The sequence below is a fragment of the Scleropages formosus genome, chromosome 17, assembly GCF_900964775.1.
Source record: "Scleropages formosus chromosome 17, fSclFor1.1, whole genome shotgun sequence".
Taxonomy (NCBI): Eukaryota; Metazoa; Chordata; class Actinopteri; order Osteoglossiformes; family Osteoglossidae; genus Scleropages; species Scleropages formosus.
The window spans coordinates 22513906-22537193 of NC_041822.1; the positions used below are offsets into that span (position 1 = coordinate 22513906).

At 45.6% G+C, this 23288-nt stretch overlaps 1 protein-coding gene across 1 annotated transcript in view; it reads left to right on the plus strand.

Moving 5' to 3' along the window:
• Nucleotides 1–23288, plus strand: part of LOC108921945 (serine/threonine-protein kinase Nek7-like) — a 56748-nt gene that overhangs the window by 13650 nt on the left and 19810 nt on the right. Inside the window, exons 2-7 of the mRNA XM_018731731.2 lie at nt 4112–4219; nt 11053–11193; nt 11937–11999; nt 19301–19411; nt 20582–20690; nt 22318–22425. Coding sequence (XP_018587247.1) covers nt 4124–4219; nt 11053–11193; nt 11937–11999; nt 19301–19411; nt 20582–20690; nt 22318–22425 — 628 coding nt within the window. The 5' untranslated portion in view covers nt 4112–4123. The remainder of the gene's footprint in view (nt 1–4111; nt 4220–11052; nt 11194–11936; nt 12000–19300; nt 19412–20581; nt 20691–22317; nt 22426–23288) is intronic.

Sequence of the window (23288 nt, forward strand, 5' to 3'; positions counted from 1 at the left end):
AAGTCATTTTGGAGAAAAGCATCAGCTAAATGAATAAATGTAACTATTAAGACAGCCACCTGGCAGCTGAGGAGAGGAAAACAAAAAAACTCCCACAAAGCGACATAGAAAGCCTGCGCTTTTCTCCGCGTGGGGCCTACTTGCACTCCTCGGTTTATTGCAGCTTATCACGATGTTCGTGGAAACGATGGGGAAATGGTGGTTTCCGGCCACCGAGGCGTCGTGCCTCGCGCTTCGTCGCGCCGGCAAGGTGTGAGGTCCGCGGGCTCGGTGGCGTCACCGTGACGTTCGGCTCGATGCGTGGAGGACGCGCCTACGTCACCGTCCTGCATCAGCGGTCGACGGCAACTTTTTTCCCCCCTTTCTTTCAATGAACTGCCTCCGGCCGATTCCCCCTGCGCCGCCTTCAGCCCGCTTGCCCGCCCGCCCACCTTGCCGCGAGCTCTTCTCGCACCCGTGCGGCGCCACGCGACCCGCTCCAGGCGCTGCATCCGCCGCCGAAATCCACTTCTAAGAATTGTATACGTGTGGCTTTTTTTTTTCTCTTTAAATTTTTTTATTTTTATAGTCTGAAGGTGGATGTCGCGTTTTAACGGGGAAAGGAGCAGAAAACTTTCCATCAGACGACTGAAAGCTGTAATGGAATGAAAAAGCTGAGTTTAACTGTGGCAAACCATGGTAAAATCATGCCTGCTGCTGCATTAAGCGTCTTTTTAGCCGCCTTTCCTTGGTGTGATTTTTCAGGGTCCCTCAAACGCGTCGCTCGGCCAGCCCAAGCTTCGTAGGTTTCCTTTGTGTCAAAGCAGAACTTTTGAATTTGAAACGAATCGTTTCTTTTATTTTGCCCAAACTTACTTGCAGCCGTTTCTCAGTCAAAAAGCGTTTTTAAAAATAAGAAAAATTCACGTGTAATGGACAAAACTAAAGCTGTGGGTGGTTCTGACCAGGGAGGTAGATTGTAAATAAAACAACCATATTACATATGTAATAATGTAATTAAAAACCATATATGATAGATTAGTACACTTGTCTGCATAAAGAGGGTCCCATGTAACAAAAAAAAAATCAATATGCCTCTTTATGAAAACAGGTTCTCTGAGGCTCATGAAGTGGACCTTTGGCTCAGTGCAGTAAAAACTTTGCCCGCTTTATGGATACATTTCTGTGGTACAGCAGTAAAAACATACTGTACGTTATCTCTACCGTGAAATGCAGTACAAGTACGGTAAAACACATTACCGGGTCATTGTATGCAGTGATGTTTAATGCGTAATGTTGGGAGAGCAAATGGCAGAGTGGTTAGAAACATTTTCTGCTAATCAAAGGACTTGAGTTCGAATCCCGCTCCCGCTGTAGCACCCTCGATCGAAGGACTTACCCTCAATTGATGCAGTAAAAATTACCCTGCTGTATAAGTGTGTGAATCAGTGTGTCTAGATTAGTGTTCAGTGTGAAATAGGGCTGTATTGATTTTGACCCAAACACTTCTGGGGATCAGACCCCATCTCACATGTAGGGGATTTGAACCAAGGTGTAAATGACAGCTTGTTCTACACCTGCTTTCTACGAGGCATCTTCTTCCCAGTCTGGATGCTGTCGGGCAGGAGGTATTTCAGCGCTTCGAACCCCACTCCTACTGGCACTACAGGCCTTCAGAACCAACCCCTTTTTGAACCTGTGAAACACCACCACGCTGTGAGTGTTATAATAACCCTTCCGGGGTTCAATATGAATTTTTTTTGCGTTTCGTCGTCTGCGGGAGAGGTACGTTAATGTTTTACCCGTCGGTTCAAATTTTGCACTTGTTCAATTTTGGAACATAGTTGGAAAGACAAATAATTAAATGTATACAACGTACAATAGAATTTTAGAATATATAAAATTGTAAAGTAATTTCTTAGAAAATATGTATCGTATAATAAACTGTGAGGCAGTCAAGGGATGTTTCAAAAAGGCGGATGTTGATGCCATTTCATTTTATTTTGAAAAATTTGACCACTCTCTGGCCGGGGGGGGGGTTTGAAGAGAATGCGGGTGATGCATCGGTAATGTCACACGTCGTTTGTTGTTATGACGGTGGCCGTCGTTTCCCGGCACGCTTCTTAACATTTTACCTTAATCCCTTGTCCACCTGTCCGTCGCACGGCTGCCGGAACCCTTCCGCCTGTCCGAGTGCGAATATTCGGGGCAAACCGCGCGTCCCAGACGGCTGGGCGGCGTTTACGCCGAGCCTTGACTTCGGCACGTACCGTGAAGTCGGAACCCGTGACCGCGCCGCGTGCCAACGGCGCGATGTCTGTTTTCGGCATCACCGGTTTCCCGTCCCAAGGAAAGCGGCGTATCGTTTAAACAGATTCCCGCCGGTCCCTCTTCCTCGAGGCCTCGGCTGCGGTAACCAGAGTCACGCAGAACCGCGTCGGGCCGGTTCCTTAGGAGCTCGTGCCAATTTTAATCCCCCTCCCTATTTCCCCCTTTGTCCCGCAGGCGGTGGAGAGGAATTTCCAAGCTCTTCTTGCCGACCGTTACAAAGCGCAGTAGGTTTAACGGTCTAATTGGGGTTAGGGGGGTATCCAGTATTGCCAAATGTCTGTTAAATCCAAGAAACCAGAAGTACATTAAATAACAAATGACATATTTTGAAGCCCAACACCACCTGTGTTCATGTGGAAGTCGAGGAGTTTTGCTCTATATATATTTATATTTATGCTGCATAACGGGGCGTTATGTCGTTTATTGAGAAGAGGAATCACTTTGCTCCTCTTCCTCATATCCGCTAGACTGTTACGGGGAAGTACCGACGCATCGGCCGCAAAATAAGTCTGTTCTACGTGTGAACCGTAGAGTTCTGTCCGTTGATTCCAAAATCCGTTAAGTGGGCGTCCGTTAAATCGAGAGCTTGCTGTAAGCGGGAACGGAGCGGTCGGCCTCGGGGGGGCTCCGCGGCTCGCCTCCCGCGGCCGGTCGGGCGTCTCGTCACCGGCACCCGTTTCCACGGCTTCATCAAAAACGGATCACGACTTCGTCTGCGAGAGACAAGCCTGCGAAGTCATCAGATTTATTAACACGCCGACGAGGCTTTTGTTCGCCCCATCTGCATTTTGCTTATGCGCCCAAAACGCGCGCGCGCAGCTCGCCTGGGCACACGAGGAGGCGCCCAAGGTGGTTGCGTTGCAGAAATAATGGGGGGGAAAACCATATTCATTCGACAATTACCTGAATATGCATTAGTCAATGACAATGTTTGGGCCGCGCGTCTTTTGTAAATGTTTTCTTGTGGGATTCTCATGAGCCTTGATTGTGTGTGTGTGTGTGTGTGTGTGTGTGTGTGTGTGTGTGTGTACGTACGTGTGCGTGCTAATGTTTTGAGCTCACAAGCTGTTTTTTTTTCCCCCCGTACACTTACAACTAAACCACAAGGCAGCGATGGTTAGAGAGCTCACTTTCCAGTCAGATGGACCTGGGTTTGAGTCCCACCTTTTCCTGCAGTGCCCTTGATAAAATTCATTAGTAAATTACCGTACTGCATACATGGGTAAACGTAACCTAATATACAAACTTTAAATAATCTGGATAGATGGCCAGATGATGATGACGATGATAATATTAATTTAACGACAACAACAACGGACTGGTGCGGTTAGGGCACTCGACGGCGCAGTGAGAGTTTCGTGGTTCCCCAGTTTGCTGCTGTGTCACCAGGTTGAATGGCCTCTCCTTCCTGCACCTCCAGCTGCCCCTCCTTTCACGGCGTAGTACAATACCCACTGTACCGCTGTTAAGCAATTTTCTCTGTGAACTGTCATGTAAATGATCAATGAATGCGGGATATGTGTGTGTTGTGTGGAAGGGTAGGGTCCTTAGCGTGTCACGGCACGCGCACACATCTTCCTGTGTATCGCACTATCAGGCCGGGTGACCGGTGAGATTAGAGATAGAGACATGTGAGTCGTCGCGCTTCAATCCCGATACACAAACGCATACGTTATACACGCAGCGTAATCCGAGCTCTCTGGCTGCACTGGGTGCAAGGAGAGGAGCCCCTCATGAGGAGGGCATCCTTGTGTGGTCTGTGATTACGGGAGGGCAGGACTCACACGGGTGTCTCCTGCAGGCGCAGGCCGGCATGGAGGACCAGAGGAGCCACCAGAACCAGAACCAGCACAGCCGAGAGACCCAGGAGAAGCGATACCAGCTGCCTGTGCAGGACTATCAGGAGCAGGTGAGTTCCTCGAACCCAGTCTTCCTACACGCTACCGCGGCAGCCTGCCAGTGCTGATGGTCACTGGGGTCATGACTCGGTGACATTTAAAGGTCCTAACAGCACACTGGCCAGAGCTCTGTTTTGTTTGTGTGTGTGTGTGTGTGTGTGTATACTTTATTTAGCACTCATACAAATTTTTATGGGATTTTTTAAAGTAGGGGCGGTAGATAGTGGCTTGAGCGCCCACCATGAACTCCAAGGGCCCAGATTTGAATACCACCTCCAACTAATATACCTTAATCAATGCACTTACCGTGGATTACACACACACACACACACACACACACATACACACACACCCACTGTCTACAACCGCTTGTCCCAAGCGGGGTCGCGGTAAACCAGAGACTAATCTGGCAACACAGGGCACAAGGCTGGAGGGGTAGGGGACGCATTCGGGACGCGACGCCAGTCCGCTGCAAAGCACCCCAAGCAGGACTTGAACCCCAGACCCATCACAGAGCAGGCCCTGGCAAAACCAGCAGGGCCACCGCACCCCTCCTACCGTGAATTAATACAGTAAAAAATTACCCAGCTGTTTAAATGGGTAAGTCATTGTAACTTGAAAAGAATGAATGAAAAGATATTAGAGGAACAAAGTCAGTATGAATAAGCAGAATACCTTTGATTGACCTCTAAATTGTTCTGGTTTGGAGGCTTGTGATTAGTCCAAAGAAATTAAATTGAGACTGTTTAAAAAAAAAAAAAAAAAAAAGCTGCCATCTTCAGTAATAAAGATTCAAAAGCCTCAGTTGCACGACAGTGAAATAACGACAATAGAGGCACAGAGCACTTAATTATGTCACCGGAACCTCCTCTGCACATCGTCTATACATCACATTAAGCAATTGGCCATATTCAGGCCCCTGTAATATATTCACTGGTAATGCCATATTGCTGCTTGGGAATTAAGGTTAATTATGTCCTCATTTTTGAAGCTGAGATTGCAGTTACTGCATGGGGTTTATTTGTGAGATAATGAATATTTTTGTGCCACTACATGCTGTAGATGTAATTAAGCTGTAGTTAAGTGCAATTAGTCGGCACATGCGCCAGCTATCTTATTGTGTCCCTTCGCTCGCCCCTCCTCCCCCCCCCCCCTTTCCTGCTCTCTCTCCCTTGGTTCGCAGTCATGTGGTCTCACAAACGATACTGATCTTATACTGTCCTTTCAGTGTTATTCTCTCTCTGGTATCATATTCTACTCAGGTATCAACCGTTGTAATATTTTTCATTTTTGATGCAGACACTAGAATCCAAACAAACTGAAACACCTGGGCATTTTAGTGTCTTTTAAAACATGAAAATAAAAACTTGAGCATTTTTTTTATTTCCCTTGGTTTATTCTTGTGCTGTTGTGGGACACACTGTATATGCTCTGTACCCTTTATCGTGTGGGGAAAAAAACATGCTATAGGCTGTTAAAGACACAATATACAGTACTGATGAGTGGCAGAACATGCAAAGTCAGTATTACAGACTAGAATTCCATTCATATTTCATTTTGCTCGATTCCCTAAAATCACTTTTGCCTCCCTTCATTTATTTGTGGTATGTGTCCTGTGAAAGTCTCTGATATGGCAATAATAAATTTAAAAAATACTGAAACACTGATAAATTAAGAACAGACTGAAAATTGAAAAATGGGGAAAAAAAAGAAGGAAGTAAAAATAAACAAACTGGGAAATGTTTGTAATTTTTAGAAAACTTGAATATTAACAGTTTGTAACTCCAGGAGCCAGTATACTTACATATGAGATTAGTGAAGTTAAATGATCTCCTATTCTGTATCCATAGCTCAGGTATAGATCTGTAAATCCAAATATTTTGTTTTTCTCAAACACGATATGGGGTCTCTGCACTAGAACACTGTGAGTGCTTGCAAAGAGGACTCATGTTGCAGGTAATTAACTTGGCAGTAGGGTGAGGGTGGGGGTGGGGGTGGGGGGGCAGGAACAGCAGAGGCTTTGTCAAAGTCGATAAAGTAATAGCATGTCACAAGATCATACTGAGCTATTGGCACAGGTGCTGAAACTGAAAACTGGCGTTTTTATTACGTTCCAAGGGCCTGGAACAGAACACGATCAGGTTTCACCACATTGTTGCAGATTGGGATGGGATCCAGACCTGGTTCCCCAGATGTGGAACCAGCAAAGAAGCCTACAATCATCTGGAACCAGGGGTCTGGAAGGGTCCCGGCTGGTTTACCAAAGACCTCCTAGTTGGACAATTATTGTTGGGAAGTTTATGCTCTGGAGTAGTATGTGGTTACACTTATTATGGTGCCATAGCAGAAAAGTAAAAATTGTAAATGAAATTAAACGTATAATGAGGGAGTTTATTGTTTTCAAATAGATTTGAACAGATCATGCTGAAACATTGCTGTACCAATGTCTTTGGGGAGGTTTATGTTTATTTTCTGTGGAACCATCCCATCCTTCCAGGGTTCGATATAATGTAGTGTACGACCCTTTGGGCTGAGCGGCGCTCCTGCATAGAACCAGTCCAGTCTCTCCGATTTTGACCACATGAAAGCTCTGAAGAAGTAGAAAATCTAGATGACAGTAGGCCATGGTGCATTTACTTCCCTCACATCTCATTATCAGAGCCAACCGTACATGGTGCCCACCGGAGAATCAACCCAGTATCATAGGGTACAGTGAAGCATGTCATGTCTTTGTACGCTTGGAGGGAATTTATTGGTTGCAGCAACATGTTGATCATGTTCTCAAATCACAGTGAATTTTAATTCAGATGCAGTTATGTGGTCAGGTAATTCGTGTTTTATTTATTCATTCATCTTAAATCTCTTCAAATTGGCTTACAAGGGTAACTACCTTGATGAAGGAATACTATAGCAGAAGCAGGGATTTTAAGATGGTTCTAATCTGTATGCCACCTTATGTCTCTTAAATTTATCGGTGGGCACCAAAAGAAGTAATTTAAGTAATTTTATTCTGTTAAAATGATTATATATGTTATAATCTGAAAAATTTATTACAACGTACCGTACATAACTGTTCTGAAATTGTTACCAGACTGAGGGGTTTATTAATCCAAGTGAAATTGAAAACTGCTTTTTTTTTCCCCAGTTTCGTTTCCATGACGGCATTGCACCTCAACTGTTTTCTTAGTGCAAAAACAAGTTTGAGTTATTCTGTTTAAAAGGACTCTTTGAGTTTTCTACTGTCGTGTGTGGTTTACTGTGGCTTGAATTGCGCAATTCGTTTCCTGCGGTCGTCTTTAGATGTTGCGACCAAACCCCGGGACTCAGAAATAATATCGTACGGTTGACGTGACGGCCGTCGTAAGTCCGGATTTTTCTGATTCCCATGTGTCGCAAGTGGACAGAGAGGATGGTGTGGGATTGTGGTTCGTGGGACGATGCAGAGAGGGGTGTCTCTAACGGAGCTCCTCAAATCCGCATTGACGGGGGCGGGGTTGCTAATCTGGGTCATTGCATATGTAAATGCACAGCTGGGATCTTCATAGTGCCAAAACACATCAGCCAGGGTGTTTTGGTGTCATCCGATGTTAGCCCTGACATGTCGGGCCGACAGGGACGTTAAACGTGCCTCGTAACTCGGCGCGCTCCCCACCCTCCCCTGACAGGCGCTCGCAGTCCCACAGTGGCAAGAATTACCGCGATTACAAATGGCGTCAATATGGTTCCGCCATCGTGATCCCTGCACAGGAGCATGTAATTCGAGGCGCAAGGTGAGGGGTGAGGAACGGGCTGGTGGGGGGGCGCACTTAGCATGCTCTGTATGGCCCTGCAGAGGAGCGTTAAAGAGATCGATGACTTTGTGCCCTGCATTTTCGCAGGACTGGAGCTCTGTCCGCACCGCTGGACTTCGGCTCTATTTGTGCAGGGTCCCTTCGCTTCCTAGATTTCACTTAGTTCAGGATCCTGTAATTAGTTCCCCCCCCCCAATATATTGTTACGATTTCACTTATAGTTAACCTTATTCTATAGTATTTTTTGATGAACCCCTATCATTAAAAAAATTCAGTTAAAGCGTATTTATACTATTGAAAGGAAACCTGAAATAATAGCAAGAGCACTGTGCTCCTCAATCCACAACGGGTCCTGCATCGAAAGTCAACAGTTTTTCCGTTTTTGCTCCGGTGTGGTGCAATGAGCGCCCTCTGTGCCTCAGCGCTGCTGAGTCCTTTTCAGCATTAGCAGCCCCAAAACACACCTCTTTTGGACCCAGTTCTTTCCTGATCTCCTAACAGCCCCATGAAGTTGCATACCACCATCAGTCTCGATCAACTTTGTATATTCTATGAAACTCAATTCTATAGGCAGCTAATCGTGTGATGTGCTCCAGCAAACACAGTAGTATTGGACAAGCTAACTGCTTAGAAAATTGTATGTTTGCAGTTAAAGCTCTTTGTCTGTTGTGACATGGACTTTTGTTTACCTGGATTTATACATTGCTTTGGTGGGAAAGGTGTCAGAAAGTGTCAGAAAATATATTGTCAATTTTATTTTTCCCCTTCTATTGCAATGAATACCTAATCATTCATTCATAATCTGAATAATTTATTACTGTGTACTGTTCTAAACTTGTTAAATTACCAAACTGAAAGGTTTATTAATCCAGGTGAAACTGACTACTATGTTTCCCCCCAATTTTGCTTATATGACAGTATCGCACCTCAACATTTTTCTTAGAACTCGAATTTGTTTTTCTGGGATTTAAAAGGACTGTTGAGTTCTCTGTTGTCATGGGCGGTTCTCCGGTTTGAACTGCACAATTCATCCCATCAGCAGCTAAATCTGCATATTAATGAAGAGTCCACTAGGACCATGGTCGAGAACCATTCATCCGGAGAGTGTCTTTACCGGGCAGCAGATTATCTCGTCAGATTATCTCGTCTCATTTGATCAGCAAATTGAAAGTGTGCAAGGGAACCAATTTTCCCCACTTTCCCGACTGTAGCTCTTTCTCAAAATAGACAAAGGGTAGCTTAGAGGTTCCCAATTAAAACTCCCACCTCTTGCTGTAGTGCCTTTGATCAAGGCACTTTACCCTGAATTGATACAGTAAAAATTAACCTACTGTATAAATGGGTAAATCACTGTAATTATCTTAGTGTAGAAACGTGACATTGCAAGTCACCTTGGACAAAGGCTAAATAATACTATTAATAATGGTAATAATAACTGCCGCTTCTCCATCCACTGTGAACAGGCAGATCAGTCTCCAGCCTGGTGCCCTGAAGCTGTTCTCTCTTGGTTTTTGACCAAAAAAGGTGCACAGCCAAGGGTCAAGGTCGGTCATGAACAAGTCACGACCTTCCATCAGTCAGAGTCCTTTGAAAGTCTGTCGAAACAGCGCTTTTCCATTTTATTATGCATTGAAAATGTTACCTTGATTGGTAGCGAACTATACACTCCAATAATGCTGCGCTCCGGAACCAGCTGCATGTCAAGGTTCTCTTCTCTCTTAAATGTAAGTCGAGGTCTTGAAGGCCCGTTGATGGAAGGAAGAATGAAATGTCACTGGCTGAGAAGTTGGCCATGCCCATTTCCCATTTTGTCACTCTTTCTTCCTCTTTACACTTTTTTTTGGTGCTTTTCAGCCCTCATGTCTCAGATACTGCTCATTGTGATCTCTGGATGTGATCCTGTGTCATGTTCTAAAACCTTTTTTTTTTTTGTCCACTCCAGAGGACGTGTGTTTTTAAGTGTTATCGGCCAAACCAATCTTACAATGGTGCTGATTCCTCGTGCACCTTATGGAGGACATTCTTCGCTTTTAAATGATGCCACATGTTTGGAGGTGGGGCTCGCACAACTTGCTGCAATTTCCTCTTTCTGCTGTGTCTCAGGAGGACATATAAAGTTTATAATCCAACCCCAGCTGTGACTTTGACACCTTTTCATTGTTTCGAGGCGCTGAGGGGCAGGACTCGATGCCCCTGCGACTTTTGGCCTGTTCCCCAGAGCTTTATCGTGGGGCAGTTCTGAAATTTTACATACAGCAGCACTCTCACATCATGTTTCCATGTTTGCCTTTTCTGCTTTTTAGATGCTATCAACGGTTAAATATTTTTGGCATGCGCACCACCATGACTGCGTGTTTCAATATGCGTGTTTGCCCGCAGTAGGAACTTGATACGGCGGTTTGATTTTTAGCTCTGCCTTGATGGCTCAAGAACAGAGACGAGGAGACGACGCATCCAGAACTTCTGTAACGTGACCTTTCCCTCGGAAACTCGCGCGCGTTCGGGAGAAGTTTGTCGGAACGGCGAGCGGGAGCCGCACGCAAAGGTCGGGATCAGTCAAGTGGGTCGACGGCTCTCCCAGGTGTCCTGCTTGTCAGACGGACACGTGGATAGACAGGAGCCTAACGTGAGCTCTACGTGACCCTGTGCTCTGTAGTGAAACTCTGGTCTTTAATTTGTGCGCGTGCGTGAGTGAGTGTGTTTACTGGTGTGGGGGTGGGCTTGGCAGGGAATGGCACAGCCTGAGGCCTCTTAGCTTGGAAAATTATTACTGTAGAAGAGCAGCAGCAGCAGCAGCGGTTCAGGTGGCGAGGCCTGAGAGCTCGAAGCCCATGGAGTCACTCGGTTTTGCAACTTGAAACCAGTTTTCTCTTCAAACATGCTTTTAAAGTTTACTTTTTGACTTTGAAAGGAATTTGGACGGGGAATTCTCCGATGACCTTCACGATATTCCATTGGCTCCTCCTCGGAGGTCACCGAAAGTTCTTGCTTCTTATTGGCTGCTTCACAGAGACCTCCCAAGATGCTCACTGTCTATTGGCTCCTTCCCACAGAGGAAGCTGCCCGGGTACCCGTACTGCTCCACGCTGGCCAATTTCCGCATTGAGAAGAAGATCGGCCGAGGCCAGTTCAGCGAGGTGTACCGAGCCACCTACCTGCTGGAGGGCAAGCAGGTGGCCCTAAAGAAAGTCCAGGTAACGCCCACCTTGGGAAGCTCCAGAACTGGTTGGGTTCCAGGAATCACGGGCCATAAAGAGCCTGAGCGTGCTGGTTTTGCCTTGGGAGGAGCTGGTAGCATACTGGTTAGAGCTCTGCTTTTGCACGTACAGGTTGCAGGTTCAAATCTCATCTCCAACTGCAGTACCCTCAGACAAGGTACTTACACTAAAATACAGACACTGTCTGAAACCGGTTTTCCTGAGTGGGGTCGCGGCGAACTGGAGACGCACCCAGGACGGGACACCAGTCCATCGCAGGGCACCCCAGACCCACCAGAGAACAGGACCTGTCCGAGCCTGCTGTGCCAACGCGCCCCCTTTACACTAAAATAGCTCCAGTAAAATTACCCAGCTGTGTAAATGGGTATAAGATTGTAAATAGTTTAACATTGTAAGTCACTTTTAAGAAAAGCTTCAGGTAAATGAATAAATGTAAGATTTCCAGACTCACCTGAATACTGATTGGTTACAAAATCCAAATCAAACCATGGCCTTCACTTATTGGCTTACCAGCACTTCAGAGACAGCACCCTCTGGCCAATGCCTTTGCGGCTTACAGTGGGTGGGCGGGGTTTTCAAATGTCCCATAACAAGTTAATGAACACTTTACACAAAGAACTTATTGTCGTAGTTCTTCAGTGTGGGACACTACTGGGTAAGTGTAGTTGAGAAGAAGAGGACAAATGGAAATAAATGCATATTTTTTCTTGTTTTTCCAGATATTTGAAATGATGGATGCCAAAGCACGTCAGGACTGCATCAAGGAGATTGACCTTCTCAAGGTGAGGTCTCACTGATTATTGATTGCTCCTAGTCTGATCCAGGCCCATGACCAGGCCACTAGGTCACTTTCCTTCACGCTGAAGGGGACGGCAGCCCTTCAGTGTGAAGGAAAACAAAAGTCACGTTTCCAACTATTATTAATGCAAAATGACACATTATTTGAGTGTGTAAAAGTTTTTTTTTTTTTTTTTAAAAAACTTACTAAAAAGACATTTTCTGGGCAACATTTCCAGAATGACCTTTATCTAAAAAGAATTTTATAAAACACTGAAAGTCTGAAAATTCATAAAAGAACAAATGCAAATGACAAACCATCACATATAACATATTTGGAAGACACATTATATATAATAGATGACCTGTAAACAAAAGGTGGCGACATAGTGGCACAGCGAGTAGCACCTTAGTACTGCGAAAGAACGTGGCTTCGATCCCAGCTCAGTCCATGAGGAGTTTGCGTGTTCTTCCTGTATCTGGTATGGGTTGCCTCCACGTGCTCTGGTTTCCTCCCACACTCCAAAAACGTGCAGTTCAGGTGAATTTTTGACTCTAGTGTGTGAATGTGTGTGTGGCTGCCCTGCGATGGACTGGCGTCCCATTCAAGGTGTACTCCATTGATTCCAGGACAGGCTCCGGACCACCACAACACTGCTCAGGACAGAGCGGTTAGTGAAATGGAATGGAGGCAGGGATGGAAAAATAATAGCAACATAAGAGTAAATAAAAGCGATGCAGTCGTGACCAATGTACTTTATGATGATAAATTGAACTATTGAATTAACTTGAACGATGAATTGATAAACCTGGCACACAGCGGATGATAATGATAACGAATTGATGATGATGATGATGATGAAATGAAGGGAGAAGGAGGTGGGCTTGTTGGGGTCCTGTCATCAACGTCGGGCTTCTTGGCGACTTTCAGCGACTCGCTAGCGCCGCGTGTGTGTGTTTTTACAGCCGGGCGCACGTCTCGCTTCTCTTACTCCTCCTCTCAACGGGTGACATCCCCGTTCAGACGGGAGGGGATCTTTTCGGTGTGTACAGCTGTGGGGGAGGGACCTGGAGAGAGACTGATGCACTCGACCGCTACGCCCCCTGCTGGGGGCAGGAGGGCCGGTGACGGGGACTCGTGCGGACAGCCGGTCTTCGCAGGAAGGCTCACAGCGGGAATATTGGGAAGCTCGCGTGAGGCTCGGACCCCGCGCTTCTGTGCTGAGAGAGAGAGAGAGAGAGAGAGAGAGAGAGAGAGAGAGAGAGAGAGAGAGAGAGAGAGAGAGAGAGAGAGAGAGAGAGAGAGAGAGAGAGAGAGAGAGAGAGAGGCGCTCCCTGTGCTCTCATGACTGGGTTTAATAAAGGAAGTGCCCCCTGCTGGGAGTTGGAGTGTATCGGTGTGCCACGTCTTCCGTCTGGGCGGCGCAGCTGGGATGGCGTTGCGCCGAGGTGTTTCCCCGGCCGATGTGCGCAAGGCCCAGCCTGCCGTTGAGCTCACGAACCCGCCGTTACCGGCGTGTTCCGTACAGCCCCTCTGAAAAGAAGGGAAAAAAAGAACTGATAACCACTATTAATGACAGACTCACACTTGACACGGACAGATGCAGTAGGGAAACGCACACACATTTAATTTTACTGTATTTCTTTGGACTTTGACTCGTACGCCAGTAAATGAGTCCTAACTTCACCTTGGTGAAACACGAAAATACATGAAAGTGTGTGGACAGCAGGTGGCGTAGTGGTTAGAGCCCCTGCCTTGAGGTCGAAAGACATGGGTATGAATCACACTTACTGCTGTAGTACCCAAATCACAGTAACAGTTACCCTGCTGTATAAACAGGCAACTCAAATGCTCACCCTGAAATGACACACTAAAAATTACCCTACTGTATATCTGGCTAAATTGTTTTAATTCTCTTACTGTGCGAACCTGATGTTTTTAGTCATGTTGGAAAAATGCATCAGATAAATGAGTTCTTAATAATATTGCATTTTTAATTTCTTTTCAAGCTCTGTTAAAGTTTACAAAAGCATTTTTTGTACTGGGGATGTCCCCACAATGTGTGTTTCACACTATTGATCCTTGGGGAATTTCTCACACACACACACCCACCCCAATCCATATACGCTCACAGAAACATACACCCAATGTTTTTTCCTCAACGATCTCTGTGGTTCATAGGCTTGTATACATGATCACACACCTTTACTACAGTGCCCACCCCCACCTGATGGAAGCAGAGTATGCAGTACTTTGTCGTTGTGAAGAATCACTCGAACCTACATGCTTCACACCTTGGGCTTCAACTCGAACCCAACCCCCCCCCCCCCCTTCACTCTCCCGCAGCGGCATGGTAGTTGATACCTCCAAGCTGTCTGAGCTCATTGATTACCGATAACTAGGTGTGGTCAAGGGGTGAGGGCACCAGAGTGGCATTTGGAAACACGCTTGCCGAGGGAGCGAGAGAAGGTTGGAGGGGCGTGGGGTCTGCTGACCGTCGCGGGAGGGTTCAACCAAGGAGAAGGGCAGTGGTCATGCTGTCCGGCCCGCGTTGAAGACGGTCCTCTGCTCCTGTCTACCGGGACGCTGAACAAATACTTACGATGATTGTGGGTGGGGGGGGCCTTCCCTTCAGGTTTCATCGCGAGCGTTTCCTTCCATGAATTATTCAGAGCTGCTGCTCTTGTTTCTCGCCTCTCTCTTCCTGAGGTGTTTTCATACCTGCTTAGTGAAATTGCGGTTGACTGACCGGTTCCCTCTGAAAGGACCGCGTAGGTTCATTTGAACGGCACAACAAAAAAAAAAAAAAAAAGAAAAAGAGGAAAAACAGACGCCTTTTCTGGGAACGCCAGGCCTCATTAATACCGCCGGGTGAAGGAAAGCAGCGTGCGCAGGTGAAGAAACACACCTCATTTGCAGCTGTCACAGTGGGGGTGACAAGCTGAGAGGGCCGGGGGGGGGGGGGCGGTGGGCGGTTAAGGGGCTGCAGGCGCCAAATTCCGGTCTGGCTGTGAAACCTGATGGCCTGCCAGCGCTGCTGTGTGCCAGGTTTGTCGGGGGGTCCTCACGCACAAGCAGCGCCGCGTGGGATTGGTTGGGTACCGTAGATGGGAAGTGGGCGGAGCCGCTGTGGCCAGATTGCCCTGGAGACCATGGCAGCGCGAAAGAAAGGATCACAAAGAACTAGAAGGTTCAGAGTTTCTCCTCTTTAACATCTGATTCTAACACATGCAGCAGAGCCACTACCTTTGGACCCCAAAGACCCAGGTTCAAATCCCCCACCTTGCTGTAGTATCCTGAACTGATACTTTCATTAATATATCTGATGCTTTTCACCCTGCCAGCTTACAGTGTTAGTCTGCTTAAAACTATTTATCCGTTTATACAGCTGGGTAATTTTTACTGGAGCAATTTAGGATGACTACCTTGCTCAAGGGTACTGTAAGTGGAGCTGGGATTTGAACCTGCCATCTGTAGGTCCAAAGGCAGCAGCGCTAACCACTACGCTACCAGCTGTCCCCCAGTACAAACAGTATACAGTAGAAATTACCCAGCTGTATAAATGTGTAAATTAGTGTGAGTCAATTTGGAGAAGAGCATAAGCTGAGTAAATGTAACTCCGCCCCCTTTTGTGGGTGGGCCTTGTCATGATCATGTTTGTCTCCACTTCTCAAGCTCTTCCATAGCAGAGGGAAAAGGCCATGAGGCAGGAGGCCAGTGATGTGTACAGATCCAGTGGAGCGCACAGGCTGTCGCGGTGCTGTTCATTTTACTCGCTGCCGCTTTCCCGTGCTCCCACGTTCCTCTGTGCAGCAGGGCAGCATGGGATCCGAACCACGCCCCACTTCAGATGTACCCTGGCAGTCGTTTGTCATCCCTTCCTCTTAACGTAGGATTGGTCAGAGCTCCGGTTCAACGACATAGTGTGGCAACACAAAGAATGAACAGCGGGAGGCGTACTGGTCAATGCCATGTGGTCTTTTCCCTAAAGATTGCAGGTTCGGATCCTAGGAGGCACTTTACTTGAATTTCTGTAATAAATCATCCGGTTGTTTAAACGAGCAGAAGCATTAGTTGCTATGGATGGAAAGTATCACTTAAATTTAATCATATAAATTAGCTTCCTTTCGGTTAAGCAGCTCACTTCGATAACACCGCACAGAGAGAGAGACCCCGTGCGCCCCTTGTTCTTTCACCACACACGTTTTGCATGGTCTTTTGCATATTCCGTTCGTACCTCGGTCACACTCTGCTCATCATTTTTGCATATCATATTTCCATGCGTGGTAAGAACAATGTATTTTTGTTTGTGAAGTACATATATGTTGGAGAGACTTGATTGTCATATTGTGTGCCAGTCTTTCATCGGGGCCTCGGAGCCAAACCTACTTTACCGTATGTAGTTAGGACGGATAACATGGAGATGTGAGATGATGTTGCTTAGTTAAGTGAATTGATTAACGTTGCAGTATAACATTTTAATTGCCCGTCTGTCACCGCATAGGCCGGGAGCAGCGATCGATAAATCAGTGTAGTACAACAAGACAGGAACCATTTAACTTATATCTGCCTTGTCTGAAAAACCTTCTCATGGGCCCATGTAAAGTGTACTGTCAAAACAAGCCTTTCTCAAGTTTGTATCATTATGGCCATTCATAACATCAGCGCAGTAATAAACACTGAACTGTGATATACATTCGTTGGGGTTTGTTGTTTTAAGCGTACCTTGGTGTTTTACGGTTTTAAGAAGTGTCTTGGATGATAATGGGGGGGGGGGGGGTGTGTGACATGCTGTGAAACTTTGAACTTTTGTCGAAGCCATAGCATGAATAAAATTTTGGGCTGTAGGAGTTGTGTTCATAGGAATCTGCGGTGTGATGCTTAATATGCAACATTTGTGAAGGTGTGGTTTGTTGTAGTTGTGTTTTATCGTGCATTCGTTCAGTACTTGTTTTAAACGTGTAAAAACTCCATCCTTACTCTATTGTTTGACCTGAATCACTAATACATTTAATTGGTATCACCATAAAGCTGTTCTTCATAGGTATACAGTGCCGCTTGAAAGTATGTGAACCCCTTGCGTCCTGTAGTTTTACCACAAAATGGTTATTTAATGAGAATCAGTGTTTCTCGTGTGACATAATAGGTGTGTAAAGACCAATTCCATATGTTGCTTTAGAGAAAATTGTGTGTGTAGAAGAAACACGGTAGTAGTGCAGGTGTGAAAAGATGTGAAGCCCAAGTTGTATTGGTTACATCAAGTCGGTAAGTAGAAAATCACAATTGTTTATTCATGTTACATGTTTGTTTTAAGATTCTATATAAGGATAATGACCATTCCTAACGGGTTTGCATAGTTTGAAGCAGCACTGTATTAAATGATGGCTTATAACAGCTTGTTTAAACAGTTGAATAATTGTAAGTAGCTTATATGGGGCATGTGGTTGTGGTTAGAGCTGCTGCCTTTGGACCCAAAAGGTTGCAGGTTCAGATCCCACCTCTAGCTGCAATACTCTTGAGCAAGGTACTTACCCTAAATTGCCCCAGTAAAATTACCCAACCATGTAAATGGGTAAATAATTGCAAGTAGCTTAACACTGTAAGTTGTCGCTTTGGAGAAAAGTGTCAGCTAATTAAATAATGTAAATGTGGTACAATGGCTCCTCCGCTTTTGAGCATTATTAAGAATGAAAGTCTGATCTTTATTTGTTTGTTTGTAAATCTGATGTCATGCTTAAACTTGGGAACATTCAATAAAAGCTTAATACAGACCTTCCACTGCTGATTTACAATACACTGCAGTTGGACTTTATTGTCAGATTTCCCTGAAATTTGTTTTGCATCGCAGAAGCGCTGTCCTTCAGGACACTAACATATTACAGAGCAGGGTAACACACAAGGATGTTCAAAAAAGAAAAAAGGAATAAACAAGTATAAGAAAATAGAAAATCAAGTAAAAGGATTAAATAACATGTACAGGTTAGGCTCTGTGAAAAATCGCCGTTATAGGTGTAATAGAAAAAACTGTGGGAGACTTTTTAGTATTTTTACTAACTTTGAGCTTCTTAATTAAAACTAATTTAAAATATTTAAATTTTTTAAAAAAGTTGAATCTGAAATTGTTTTAATATCAGTTGCTGACTGATTGTTCCCATAAATATCTGAAACGTTTTATTAACTTCTCGCTACATAAAAATTAAAACTAATTAGAAATAAGTTTTTAATTTAAAGCTGAATCCACAAATTCCTATCAGTACTGATTGTTGCACTGACTGATTGTTCCCACAAACATGTGCAACTTATCTCATCTTGTTATTGATCTCCAGCACTCAGGATCACCAGACACAACCTGTTAACGCTGTGGAAAGGAGCTGAACTAAGATCTTCTCCCACTCCTTCACTGAATGTGCCATCCTGTTCCTATCCCTGTATTTTCTCAGCCAAATGATGGCTAGTAATGAAAATCCACTTGGTCTGGTTCGTGTACGAGTTATTTATGCCCAAATAAATTGTGTGTGTGTGTGTGTGTGTGTGTGTTTTTTTTTTTTTTCCTCCCCTTTTTCATTCTTTTGATCAGGACACATTTTAAACACAGCAACAGTTTAAACTGAAAATATGGTTTTAACTCTCCTCGCCTTTAACTTCTCAGCTGTAAGTCTGGTGAACATGGTGAACTTTGTCAGCGATCCGAAAATGAGCCGTTAGCGTCCAGTCCCGGGACAGTCCACGCACAGCCAGCCTTGGGGCTTTTCGGGACCTTAATGTGCCGAAGCATCTCAACTTTCCACGGTAGAGTTTGAGCGGTGCGGGTTAGCAGCTGGCGCTCGGTCGCATAGACGGAATGCCTTTACATCGACAAGGATTAGGATTAGCCTGTGTTGAATGTCCTGCATAACCGAGTAATCCCGTGGCTGTCAGCATCCAGGAAAATATTTGATGCCGTCGACTATGAAGGCGCTGGAATCGGAGGACGATGTTTTTGCCAGGCTGCTCTCGTCCCTTAGCAGGATCCAGTGTTACGCACCTGTTCCAGGACTTGCTAAGGCTCACATCTGGGTGTATTAAATTTACCTGAAGTTCAGGAGATCAGGGCTTTGGACAGCGGAGTGAAATGTTCTGATAGTCTGAGCTTGGGCGAGTGTCTTTGGGTCTCTCTACGGGGATATGGTTGTTCGTACCAGCGGAAAGCAGGGAATAAGTGGCGAGGGGGGGGAGGGTGCTAGTTTCTCATTTCCCAGTTGTGACTGCCTCCCCGGACGCCGCCGCAAATGACTGGAGACTCTTGTGTGTTTGATCACGTTGCAGCAACTGAACCATCCCAACGTGATAAAGTACCTGGATTCTTTCATCGAGGAGAATGAGCTGAACATCGTGCTGGAGCTGGCAGACGCAGGCGACCTGTCTCAGATGATCAAGGTCTGTCACTAACTGCGGCGCAGCACGGGGACGGCCATTATCGCTGTCAAGCACGGGGAGGCTGTACCTGGGGGTGTTGCGCATGGGGAGAGAGGCGGCGGGAGGATGGGCTAAGTAGCGGGGGGGGAAGGAGCCGGAGGGGGCGTCGCGGAACCCGAACGGCACAGTGCAGAAATGAGAGTGACAAGCAGCCGCTGTCCCGCTAGCTCTACCGCCGACTCGTCGGACAGACGTTTAACAAACGAGGGCCGCTCGCTCGGCCGCTCCGGGTACGAGTCACGGCACTGGATAGCAGCCATGAGAAATTAACTGGAACGGCGCAATTTTTCACTTTGTTAATATTTATAATGTATTACAGACACGATCATGAAGAAAACCTAAAGTAATGTCTATAGCTCAAATTTTCAACTTAACGGGTTCAAGTGTTCTGACCTTAAGTTTTGCACGATGTAACACTTATTCATTATTAAAATATCCCTGAATAGAGAATAATAATAAATACTTCACTTGCTGTTATCACCGTTAAAATTTTTCTCATTATTTGTTGCTGTTATTACGAGGAGAAATTTGTACAAAAAGTAATGAAAGAATAATGCATTTTCTTATGTAAATCATATATTTATAAAATGAATGTACAACATATATATTTGTGTATTGCATTTTATTAATCAAAACCAAAATATTTAACATAATTTAAATGCAAGCCTTTTTATTGAGATATCCAAGGCATTGTGTAATTATCGCTGCTAATATGCAGATTTCAGTCAAGAATATTCGACGGTGCGCTAAAGGCAAAATGTAAAAAGAGATATATAAACATTTGTTGTTTTGTGGCATTAAATATGTTTCACCACTTAATTAATGGGATTAGTGTTAATTAGGTGCGGTGTTCTATGGGGGGTGTCAAACCTCATTAGGCAGCATTTTCTAATGGCTCCTAATTGCAGCTCAAACACTGGAGTGGAGAGGGTTAAAATGTTAATGCGAGATAAATAATTCTTTTGATGTTCAGCGGCTTTCGGGCTGCAGCTCCAGGAAGGCTATGGGAACGAGTCGCGGTGTTGGGGTGTTGTGCGTGCGTGTGTGTGTGTGTGTGTGTGTATGAAATGGTGTGCATTGCTGGTTTCCAGATCCCACTCATATTTTATGTATCCCTCCCCCCTTCTCCAGTACTTTAAGAAGAAGCGACGACTCATCCCTGAAAGAACAATATGGAAATATTTTGTTCAGCTCTGCAGCGCCGTGGAGCACATGCATTCCCGAAGGGTGATGCACAGAGGTAAACATCCTGTCCTACATCTCCCCCCCACCCCCACCCCTCGCGCCCCCTCAGGCAACCCCCCCTCTTCTCAGCTCAGTTCCTCTGTATCTCCAGCTCCTTGGCAGTCCCCCCCACCGCAACAACCAGGATACTCCTCATGTCCCTTCCTACCCCGAGAGATACCTTCCCTCAGGCTCTTTTACCATGGAGACCGCTAGCCCGGTGCCATTCCTTTGCCTCCAACACCCCCCGATGGATGCAGTGCTCCTGCCCATTGATTGTGCAAGTTGCCCGCTGCAGTGGACATGTGCTGGTTCCTATGACGAGTGGTGCTTGCCAGGAAATTTGGAGAGATGCCAGGCCTAACAGTGCCCTATTCCCAAAAACTGCCCATCGGTACAAAATAGACACGTCCTCTCTTACTGGTACGGCTCTCTTGGTTCCCGTGACAACAGAGCCAACTACATATAATTAAAATCTAACGTATTGTTCCTCTATCTCTATACGGTTCTGAAAGTCAGCACGTTGCACGGTGGTGTGTGTTTGTCTTGCCGTCGGGAGAGCTGCGGTGGTGTGTCAGGAGCTGAATTCGGCCCCCGGGAGCGAAAGAGGGATGCAGGAAGGTTGAGGAGAACACGGAGCGGGCATGGCCAAGGCAGGGACACACACCTGGGCGCTGCACAGTAGAGTCCATCATAGGAACCATTCTGTTTTTCATAGGGCGAATAGACTGGGGTTTACAAGAAAGTGTGGTGGAAATGTGCAGCCCCACGAGATGCATCCTGGGTAATGAACAGGCAGTCAGTTCAGAGTGAGAGAAACTGGGAGGCGCACAGAATGAGAGCATGTACTGTGGCACAGAGTAAAATTGAAGTGAGAATGGTTCCCTGAGATCCTGCATATAAGGGGTCCTCGATTTACTACGGGATTTCGCTCCGACAGCCTCGTCATAAGCGCACTTAGTCATTAGTCGAAAGTCCCATTTTAATCATATTAGCCATGAGGAAATATAAACGGTTAACATGTATGAATATTACGTTGTGTAATGGGTTTCTTATATTTTCTCACTAACTCAGCACATTATTCATGTTAGCATTATTTTAATGTGGAATAATAATGTCAGTACAGCACAGTGTTACATTTTCATGCAACGCTATTATTCTCCCTTAATTTATAAACCTGTTTTCTTTCATTTTTTTTCTTTGCAGCACCACTACAATGCTCTGTTTTTTGCTTGGTAGGAATTTTAAATACAAGGTATCTTGGATGGAATCACAAAAGAAAAGAAAAAAATAAGTAAAAACATTAACGCCGTTGCTGCGAGACACCAAAGGACTCTAAAACAATATAAGGTTATTGGGGCATCTGGTGTAAGTTTGGGTCGTGAACTGCATATGTCGTAAGTCAGGGACCACCTGAGATACAGACAGACAGCATGGTAAAGGAATTGCTGTATAGAGCAGGTAAGGGGCCCAGTACAGTGAAATCCAGGATATCAGAGATGGAGAGCGTGGTAAAACTGGATCCTCAATGGGAGAGAGGTGTGGGGTACAGCAGCTGGAGACGGGTTGAACTTAAGTTCAGCTGCAGGACCAAGTCGATTGTCTGAAGTCTGAACCTTGAACCTGATCCCTCTCTGATGCAGACATCAAGCCCGCCAACGTGTTCATCACTGCGACCGGGGAGGTAAAGCTTGGTGACCTGGGCCTGGGCCGCTTCTTCAGCTCCAAGACGACGGCAGCACACTCCCTGGGTAAGACGTCCGCGAGCGCACGCGGGCACACGCGTGCGCCGCAGCACCGAATGCCGGGGTTCGAGGACCAATGCAGGTGCTTATCTTGGTGGGTCGAGAGTTTAGTGAGATGTGATGATGTATGATAATCTCCTGCTAAGACCCATAGAACACTGCAAATTATAGCCCTTCACACAGAGAGGGTGCAACGTACGCTGTCTAGCACTGGAGCGCTCTCTCTCTCTCTGTGTGTGTGTGTGTGTGTGTGTGTGTGTGTGTGTGTGTGTGTTCCTCCCCAGGACTTTCAGAGAGCCTTTTTAAATAAATTGTCCCAATAATGGTAGGAAAGCTGAAGGAAATAAATTATTTGCACTTTCCCGTAATAAAAATCCTTTTTAAACCAGTTAGTTTTATAAGAAAAAAATATAGAAAATTATTGTTGTTGTTGTTACTGTTGTTATTATTATTAATAATAATTATTATTATTTAAAAAATTAAAGAGCAACATACTTTTTTTTTTATTTTATTGTATTCAATTTTAATCAGCGTTAAGGAATTAATTTTGCATTAAAATTGAACATCAGTGTGAAATACTTACGGGAAAAAAAAAAGTGTCCATCTGTACAGATCTGTGTTCTGTGTCTGTATGTGTGTACATTTGTGTTGTTTGTGACTCCATGTGTTTGTATGTGCGTGTCCATCTGTGTATGTCTGCTCACGCGTGTGTGTGTGTGTGTGTGTGTGTGTGTGTGTGCGCGCGTGCGCCCGATCGCCCGTGAGGCTGCAGGACCACGTCTCGTGGGGCAGGATTACCCCCCTGCTCGCCCCAGGCCACTGCGGCTGTGGGGGGATTAGGCTCGCAGCCCCTCGGCCTGCTGGATTAG